This window comes from Hippopotamus amphibius, chromosome 15 (assembly GCF_030028045.1).
Source record: "Hippopotamus amphibius kiboko isolate mHipAmp2 chromosome 15, mHipAmp2.hap2, whole genome shotgun sequence".
NCBI classification, from domain to species: Eukaryota; Metazoa; Chordata; class Mammalia; order Artiodactyla; family Hippopotamidae; genus Hippopotamus; species Hippopotamus amphibius.
In genome coordinates this window covers 20,702,134-20,712,110 of record NC_080200.1, presented here as the reverse complement: position 1 = coordinate 20,712,110, position 9,977 = coordinate 20,702,134, and the positions used below count along the sequence as shown (strand labels likewise).

General features: G+C 43.6%; 1 protein-coding gene across 1 annotated transcript; it reads left to right on the top strand.

The window, feature by feature from the left end:
* Positions 1–1,493: 1,493 nt before the first annotated feature.
* On the top strand, positions 1,494–2,426 carry LOC130836680 (olfactory receptor 2M5-like). Its single transcript, XM_057709106.1, has one exon. The coding sequence runs from the start codon at positions 1,494–1,496 to the stop codon at positions 2,424–2,426; it is 933 nt and encodes a 310-aa protein (XP_057565089.1).
* Positions 2,427–9,977: the final 7,551 nt, after the last annotated feature.

Below are 9,977 nucleotides of genomic sequence, written 5' to 3'. Positions count from 1 at the left end.
GATTGCAAAGACAGAAAGATTGTCACCCTTTTTTATAGTGAGGCTGTGACAACCCATTATACACATGCTCACAAGCTAAACTATTACTAATCCTCAATGAAGAGGACTTGGCAGCACTATTTGTCACACAGAGTTTATCCTTGACTCACCTGGTAATTGGCGTGACTATCTGCGTGTGTTAGCTGGATTTATCCAAAGCAAATACAGACTTCTCACATGTCATGACAAGAGATAATTCTACAACTTGGAGCAAAGTGCCTGCTGAAGTTAGGGTCCTGTCCTCTTACAGAGCCTGAGAGGTAAGGGCTCTATCTTCCTTGATGATTACATTTCAAGAAGATGGTTTCTAGGTCCTTGAGAAGACATTCCTGGGTCAGAAATCTGGCTAGAGCTTATTTTACTTTTAAAGGCTTACATATTTCAGAGAGAGAAGGAACTTATGATTGCACATTTTTAAAGTACTTGCTAAGGAAAATGGAGAAAGGAGTCTTTTCTGTTCTTTTCAATTTGTATTTGTCCTTACACCTGTGCTTTCCCACCCCCTTTCTCACCTCCTTCTCTCTCTCTCTCTCCATCCTCAGTACTCACTTCCCCCCTGTCAAAGAGGAAGAAACTTTCCTCTGCCTCTCTGGGTTCTTCTGGCTGCTTCAAGAATTAGATTGACATGACACAGGTTCATAGGACAAAATCAAACATAGGTTTAATAACATGCATACTTGAGAGAGACTTGGGAAAACTAAGTAACTCACCAAAAGGGCTAAAGCCCTCCTCTTAAATACCATCTTCAGCTTTCAAGACAAAAGAGGATTTGGGGGTAGTGGTTTGGGATTTCAAAGGGAGGAAGGCAATTCACATGGAGATAAAAAAGCCAAAGTTTGGTAAATAAATGTTTCCTGGGCCATGTGGTGACAATGGGAAACAGAATCCTCCCTGGTCTCTAGACCCTGCCTAGAGTTTCCCCCACACAGACACACTTGGTGAATGTTCTGTGCAGATACCTCTGGTAATAGCTCTATTCCGGGAAAAATACTCTATTGAAATTCTTTTAGGCACTTGGGGGAAGGCCAAAGTTTCCTCTTTAGTCTTTTGGGCCTGATTGTTTTAAGCTTGAAATAATCCACATGCCAAAGAGACATTTTCGGGTGACAAATTCTGTTCCCCTACATCTTCTTAAATCTGTGTCCCCTTCTCCTACATCTACAGCTATTCACCTGTTACTTACTACCCCTTTTCTCTCTCCTCCTTGCATTCCCTGAAGCTCCTCCTCTGGGGGCTTGCTCCCTAGTCTTTCAGGAGAAATAAAATCAAATCCTGAGGACAACTGAGAGGAAATGGATTTTCACTGCAGGAGGAAAGAATGGGTTATAACAGCGGGCTGGGCATTGTCCTTTAGAAGACACAAGAGACAGTTATTTTCCTTGTATAATGGAGATGCCAGGTAAGTCATTTTGTTCTTATGTTTGCTCCTTTATTTTTCACTCAGGGTCAAGGCCATGGACCTCTGGAACCACACATCCCTATCAGATTTCATCCTTTTGGGTCTGTTCAGCTACTCACCATATGACTTCTTCCTTTTTTCCCTTGTCCTTCTGGCCTCTGCTGCCGCCCTGGCTGGAAACATCCTCTTCCTCCTGCTCATACAAGCTGACAAGTGCCTGCACACCCCGATGTACTTTTTTCTCAGCCAGCTCTCCATCATGGACCTGACCATGATGGGCACGGTGGTGCCCAAGATGGCAGCCAACTACCTCTCGGGCAGTCAGTTCATCTCTCGGGGTGGCTGTGCGGCTCAGGTCTTTTTCGTGGTCATGGTAGGAGGAGGGGAGTGCTTCCTGTTAGCAGTCATGTCCTATGACAGGTATGTGGCAGTGTGCCACCCCCTGAGGTACCCTGTGCTCATGAACTGGAAGGCCTGCTGTCTGATGGCCTTGGCATCCTGGATGGGTGGAGTGGCCGACAGCGTGATTGACGTGGGCATGGTCTTCACCTTCCCCTACTGCGGCTCTCTCCAGGTGGACCACTTTTTCTGTGAGGTCCCAGCCCTGTTGAGGCTCTCTTGTGCTGACACTTCCCTCTTTGAAGACCTCATCTTTACTTGCTGTGTGCTCATGCTGCTGCTGCCCCTGGGGGTCATTGTGGCTTCCTATGCCCGGATCCTCATTGCTGTGATTAGGATGCCCTCCATGGAGGGGAAACAGAAGGCCCTGACCACTTGCTCCTCCCACCTGGCTGTGGTGGGCCTTTACTATGGGGGAGGCATATTTAACTACATGCAGAGAGCTTCTGCTAGGACACCAGCGGGAGACAGAGCCACCTCCATCTTCTACACCATCCTCACTCCAATGCTCAACCCACTCATTTACAGCCTGAAGAACAAGGAGGTAATAAGGGCCCTGAAGAAGGTGCTGGGGAGATGGAGAGTGTAGACATGCCCACCCTTCTGGGGCTTCCTCTCTTGTTCTGGTCCTTCCTCTTCAAGCTCGGGTTCTCTTGAGGCTCATCTTCTTCCTCTGTACTCATTGGACCCTTCTGGATGGTGGGGTGAGGCTATAAGCTGAGCAACCTCAAAGCATTTGGATGGAAGTTGTCCAGGAAACAGATGCTAGTGATCAGTTTCACAATGAATCTTTCCTCCATGAGCAACCCTATTTCCATCCAATGAAAGCCCATAGGTACATTATTTACTTTTCCCCCAGAATTGCTACGGGCAGTCTTTCTTCTGAATTGCATGTTAAAAGTGAGCCATGCATTAGAACCTATTCAGAACTCATTGCTCACTGAAATGTGGTGCAAAGGTGAGAAGTGGAGTGTGACATTTAGGAGCTGTGTGACCTCGGACCATGTTACTTCATTCTCTGGGCTTTACTTTATCCCCATACCATCATAGCTACCAATAAAGTAAATCCAACATTTCCTGACACTAACTACTAGTTACTTACTGTAGCACAAACTCCGTTTCAATCTCTTTTTTGTTATTAAGCAATGTAAAGAGTTTTGTGCCTTCTTGAAATTGTACCTTAAATATGTGTCAAAGTATAAAATCTCAGAGAAAAACAGCCAGAACATTTTTATATTCTGTCTCTCAGTATAACACTGTCGAAGGAACAGAAGACACAAAGGTGTCACTCCATGCAATCAGGGAATTTGTGGAGCCCATTAATTCTTGATCATTGAGACCAAAGGTGGAATGGGAGTGAAGTCAGTGTAAGATCCTAGCAGAAATTGGCTTCTATCAGGTTTCCATCACAGGGGCTCTGGAGAGTTTTGGGAAATAATCTCTTGACCCATGTCCCCTACAAAGATCTCCTTGAACACACTGGACCAAAAATCACTCAATCATTCAATCACGCTGTTCCCAAGAGACCTGAACTCATATCCTGAGAGCCTGTATGGTTTTGGGCACCAAGTGGGTGTGCACATAGAGTGGTGAAGGACAGGGCATGTTCCAGCCCTTGGAAATTTTGAAGTCTGGCTACCGATACAGAGTGTTGCAGGCAGAGGGGACAAGTAAGCAAAGACTGAGGACAGTGTTCTAAAACACAGAGACTCAGTGACAGCGTTAGAGCTGGCCAGAAAACGGAGCCCACGTCTTGTAGAGCCTCATTGGCTAGTACGAAGAGGTAAGGCTTTGCCCTTTTTGGGGGGCGGGGGGAGTTTATTTATTTATTTATTTATTTATTGGCTGCATTGGGTCTTTGTTGCTTCACACAAGCTTTTCCTCTAGTTGCGACAAGCAGGGGCTACTCTTTATTGTGGTGCATGGCCTTCTCATTGTGGTGGCTTCTCTTGTTGTGGAGCATAGGCTTTTCGTGCATGGGCTTCAATAGTTGTGGCATGTGGGTTCAGTAGTTGTGGCACACAGGCTTAGTTGCTCCACAGCATGTGGGATCCTCCCAGACCAGAGATTGAACCTCTGTCCCCTGCGTTGACAGGTGGATTCTCAACCACTGTGCCACCAGGGAAGTCCCTGCTCTTTTTTTTATAGAACTGAAAAGAAATGTACAACCTAAAAGCTGAGAGTTATGTTTTATTTGGTGGACAAAGCTGAGGACTTATGCCTGGGATACAGCAGCTCAGATAACTTTGCAACAAAGACCAGGTAGTCGGAATATCAAAAGATTACTGTTAATTAAAGAAAAGCAGATATCTCAGTTTAAGGAACTTAGTACTTTTCTATGTATGGGAAGATGCAAATTCTGGACTCACAGAAATCATTCCTTTCATAAGCACCTCAGCTATTTGGGGCCCGTATCCTGTGCTTCTGAGTCTCCTCAGGGTGCACCTTCAGGCTTGACTGCAGTGGCTGACTGCTAGATGGTGGGCAAAGCCTGCCTATATCCTGAGTTCCCTCAGGTTTACCATTGGGGCAGCTATAATGTGATGGCTTGATGACTCCAACATCCTTTGTTTACTGGTGTAGCAGGTGGCATTTTTAGTTCACGGAACCACCCTGGCAGCTCTGTAGGGTCCACCCCTAGGCTACTACAGTAATTCATGTGAAAAATGATGGTACTTGGACCACAGTGGAAATAAAGGAGGTAGCAGAAGTGGATAGGTTCTGGATACATTTTGAAGGTCAAGCCAACAGGATTTTCTAGCTTTCAGTGGAGCTGATGTTATTAGCTCACATGGTTTTAGGAGGGATAACATGAGAAACTGCACTTACCCTGTTTTGCACTTTGAGCTCTTTGTTAGCTCTTTCTATTTAAAAAATGCATATATACTTGAGTAATCAAAGCATTTATTAAAAAACAATATTGTAAGCCATTAATGAAGCAAGTTTTCAAATGATTCCCTATAATGTCAATGAGTTTGGGGGTGGATGCATTATATACCAACACAAGTGTTGCCCACATCCATATTGGAAACTTTCCGGGATCCTATCTGGTTAGGGTGTCTTCCAGGTCCAATCAGACCTCTGACCCTTGTTCGCATCTCTCTGGAGCCCAAAGTCTCACATACCTTTCTCCTTAGGGACCAAGGCAGTGCAGCCTGGGCCAGACCCTCCTCCCGTTGTTTGCAGTCTTAAGGGCACAGGCCACCCCACCCTGGATCTCCTCTTGTGCCCTCTGGGGCTCTAGAGGTAGGGGTTTCTGACCCCTGCCTAGGGCTAAAGCTGCAGTGTGCCTGAAGATAAATGGGTGGCCTAGGGGCTCCCCGCCATCCTAAAGCAGGCAAATATATCTCCAGCCCCCCAGGGCCAGGCATAGGGCAGAGCGGGTAGTTCTCCAGCAAGAGGTGCTCTCTGACTTAGTCAGGAAGGTGGGGGATAGGAGTGGAGACCCAAGATGTGGTCTCTGCCTCCTCCTCCTCCCTGGGGCCCTGAGCCTTGCCCAGGTATGAGTGTCTGGGGGCTTCGACCTCTGCTGACCTCCGCTGGAACTGAGGCTGCAGCTTCACCAAAGGGTGGTGTTCCCTTGGACAGAAAGGCTTAGGTGTTTATTTATGGGTAATTAGACGATAACCTAATTACCCTTAAATAAAGTATCAAGTGGTTTCCAGGCACCAAGAATCATGGGGAAACTTCCTAACATACCTTGTCTGGTATCACCTCAGTCTTGGTGGTAGAGAACTGACAAGACAGTGGAGTGGTAAGAATTTGAATTTGGGTTCTACATGTTCCTCATTTCATTTCCTTCATGTTTTCTGAATATAAGAACCCCATTATGTCTTTTTTTTTTTTTTTTTTTTTTTTTTGTGGTTGAATATGATATCCATATGTGTGGGTTTGAAGATATCTTTTCTGCTTGGTATTCTCTGAGCTTCTTTGATCTCTGACTGTTTTGGTACCTGATGTTAATTTGGGGAAATTCTTGGTCATTACTGCTTCAATTATTTCTTGTGTTTCTTCTCTTGGTACTTCCATTGTGAGTGTGTCACAGCTTTTGTGGTTGTCTAACAGTTCTTGGATAGTCTGTTCCTTTTTTTCTGTCTTTGGTTTACTTTTCAGTTTTGAAGTTTCTATTTCTTGACCTATCCTCAAGGTCAGAGATTCTTTCCTCAGCTGTATCCAGTCTATTAATGAGACCATCAAAAGCACTCTTCCTTTCTGTTAGTGTTTTTGAATCTGGTGTTCACTTTTGATTCTTAGAATTTCCATCTCTCTGCTTACACATTACCCATCTGTTTGCTCTTGTCTGTTGTCTATCTTTTTCATTAGAGCCCTTAGCATCTTAATCATAATTGTTTTAAATCCCTGTCTGATAATTCCAATGTCTCTGACATAGCTGAGCCTGGTTCTTACCCTTGCTCTCTCTTCAAGCTGTCTTTTTTACCTTTTGGTATGCCTTGCATACCAAATTTTTTGTTGTTGCTGCTGAAAGCCATACATGAGGTACTGAGTAAAAGGAACTGCTGTAAATAGGACTTTAGTGATGTGATCTTGAGGTGTGGGGAGGAGAAGCATTTTATAATCTTATGATTAGGTCCCAGTCTTTTAGTGAGTCTGTGCCCCTGGGCTATGTATATAGTCCCTAGTGCTTCTCAGTGTTTTCCAATCCTTAGATGGGACTGGATGGCTAGAGGGATGGGATTGTGTAGTTACCTTCACCCAGGTTGGTGAGACTCTGGTAAAATTTCTCTTCAGGGCAGCCTTTGAAGAACAGACTGTTGGGGTGTATTTCAAAGTGGTTACTTTTCTCCTAACCCCAGCCAGGATTAGGAGGGAATTTTTCTTGAATCTTCACTGTGAGAATCTGGTAGAGCTCCTGGAGGTAAAACTTACAAAAGTGTGGGGGCCCCCTATGACTGGAGCCCCTGCAGTTTTTAACTTCCAGACTTGACCTCACTGGGCCTCCAACAATTTGTCAATTACATTTCAGGTTTTTCTACCTCAGTACCAGTGCCTAAGGAGGTTTCTGCTTGTGAGGAGGTTTTTGGCTTCATTAAGTTGTGATTCTCTGAATCTGCCTGTCTCCTCAATTTGGGGGGCAGTGGTTTGCCCTGTGACCTCACTTCTCTAACAGATCTAAGAGGAGTTGTTGATTCTTCAGTTTGTTCAGCTTTTTATTTGTTGGAATGGAGTGATGACTTCTAAACTGGAAATCTGGAAATCTGGCTCCACTCTCTCTAGTCAAGGTAAGACATCATCACCAAAGGCTGAACTTCAGGAGGGTCTGAGGGTGAGGTGAGCAGAGTCCTGGGACTGTCAGAGCATAAGGTGGACCCTGCCTTCCTCTGGGTTTGGCTATAACAAGTTTTGTTAGCACAAATGTGTGAAGTGTGTATATGGGGAGGAGGGTTGCAGGAATGAGTGTTCTAGGGGGTGGGTACAAATATCTTGCTTTTTCCTTCTTTTATTTCAGTATCAGAGTGGCCTTGTCTAATATTGGTATTCTGTGAAATTGTTTATGTTCAACAGAACACCAAGTCCTTGTTATAAGCTGGCTGATGGTGTCAGACGACTTTCAAGTTCTCAGGGGCTGCGTTTACCTTTCCTGGCATTTTTCACCATAATGAATGTTTTGTTTTGTTTTGTTTTAATCTTTATTTCATGTTGGAGTATAGTTATTTTTTTATATTTATTTATTTATTTGGCTGTGATGGGTCTTAGTTATAGCACATGGGATCTTTCACTGTGGCAAGTGGGCTCTTTGTTGTGGCTTGTGGGCTTCTCTCTAGTTGTGGTGCATGGGCTCCAGAGCACGGGTTCAGCAGTTGAGGCACGAGAGCTCAGTTGCCCCACAGCATGTGGGATCTTAGTTCCCCTACCAGGGATTAAAACCACGTCCCCCGCATTGGAAGACGGATTCTTAATCACCAGACCACCAGGAAAGTCCCTAGAGTATAGCTGATTAACAATGTTGTGTTAGTTTCAGGTATACAGCAAAATGATTCAGTTAGATATTTACATGTATCTATTCTTTTGCAAATTCTTTTCTCATTTAGGTTATTACAGGATATTGAGCAGAGTGGCTGTGCTGTACAGTAGGTCCTTGTTGGTTATCCATTTTAAATATAGTAGCATGTACATGTCAATCCCAAACTCCCAATTTATCCCTCGCCCCCCCACCCACCCCACACTTCCCCTTTGGTAACCATAAGTTTGTTTTCCAAGTCTGTGAGTCTGTTTCTGTTTAATAAATTCATTTGTATCATTATTTTTCAGATTCCACATATAAGAAAAATCATATGATATTTGTCTTTCTTTCGCTGACTTACTTCACTTAGTAAGATAATCTCCAGGTCCATCCATATTACTGCAAATGGCAATATTTCCTTCTTTCTTATGGCTGAATAAAATTGCATTGTATATACAAGAGTGAGTCAAAAATTATCCGCACTCTGGCTGTAGAATTTATTTTCATTAACTTTTAGAAAAGACAAATACGTCATTTTCAACATAATCTCCTTGCTTTTCAGTACACGTTGCCCGTCTGTCAACAAGCTTTTGTATTCCCTCATTAAAAAAATGCTTTAGGCTGAGCTGTGACCCATGAATGCTCTGCTGTCTTCACTTCTTCATCAGAAGTGAATCTTTGTCCTCGTAGAGCTGCTTTCAGGGGACCAAACAGGTGAAAGTCTGATGGAGCAAGATCAGGACTATAGGGAGGATGCTTTAACACCTCAAAACAAAGTTTTTGCGGAGTGTCAACAGTGTGGGCAGAAGTGTGTGAACGTGCATTGTCATGCAAGATCACAACATCCTTGGATAGCAGTCCTCAGAATTTAATCTGAAGTTTAGGCTTCAGCTCTTCAATAAGCATCTCACTTTAACAAGCGTTGTTGACTGTTGAACATTTTTCCTGATAATGTTCCAATACTGGCCCTTGAGAATCCCAAAAAACTATAAGCATCAATTTTCCAGCTGATGGTTGACATTTGAACTTTTTCTTGGTCAGCAATTGAGGATATTTCCATTCCATACTCTGTCATTTACTATCAGGATTGTAGTGATAAATCCATGTCTCATCACCAGTAATGATCCTCTTTAAGAAACTTTCACCTTCCTTAGAGTGTCAGTCCAGATTTTGTTTGCAGATATCCAAATGCTTCTGTTTATGCTCTTCTGTGAGTTGTTTTGGTACGCATCTCGCACAAAGTTTTCAAAACCTAAGTCTGTCATGGATTACTTCATTTTGAGGTGTTAAAGCATCCTCCCTGTAGTCCTGATCTTGCTCCATCAGACTTTCACCTGTTTGGTCCCCTGAAAGCAGCCCTACAAGGACGAAGATTCACTTCTGATGAAAAAGTGAAGACAGTTGTGCGTTCGTGGCTTGCAGTTCAGCCTAAAACATTTTTTAATGAGGGCATACAAAAGCTTGTTCACAGATGGGCAACGTGTATTGAAAAGCAAGGAGATTATGTTGAAAAATAATGTATTTGTCTTTTCTAAAAGTTAATGAAAATAAATCCTACAGCCAGAGTGTGGATAATTTTTGACTCACCCTCATATGTGCCACATCTTCTTTCTCAATTCATCTGTCAATGGATATTTAGTTTGCTTCCATTACCTTGGCTATTGTAAACAGCACTGTAATAAACATTGGAGTGCATCTATCCTTTCAAACCATGGTTCTCTCCAAATGTATGCACAGGAGTGGGATTGCTGGATCATTTGGTAGCTCTACTTTTATTTTTTAATTTGTATTATTTTTTATTTTTTTAAGCTCTTTATTGGAATACAATTGCCTTACACTCTTGTACCAGCTTTTGAGGTACACCAAAGTGAATCAGCTGTATTTATACATGTATCCCCATAACCCCTCCCTCCCACAACTCCCTCCTGCTCTCCCTGTCCTGGCCCTCTAAGGCATCACCCATCATCGAGTTGATCTCCCTGTGTTATATAGCAGCTTCCCAATAGCTATCTATTTTACAGTTGGTAGTGTATATATGTCTATGCTACTGTCTCATTTCATCCCAGCTTCCCCTTCACCTCCTGCCCCCCCAACCCCATGTCCTCCAGTCCATTCTCTGCATCTGCATCCTTATTTTTGCCCTGTCACTGGGTTCATCAGTACCATTTTTTTTTTTTT

Coding starts and splice junctions, on each gene's coding strand:
- LOC130836680 (XM_057709106.1), top strand. CDS start 1,494: ATGGACCTCTGGAACCACACATCCCTATCAGATTTCATCCTTTTGGGT.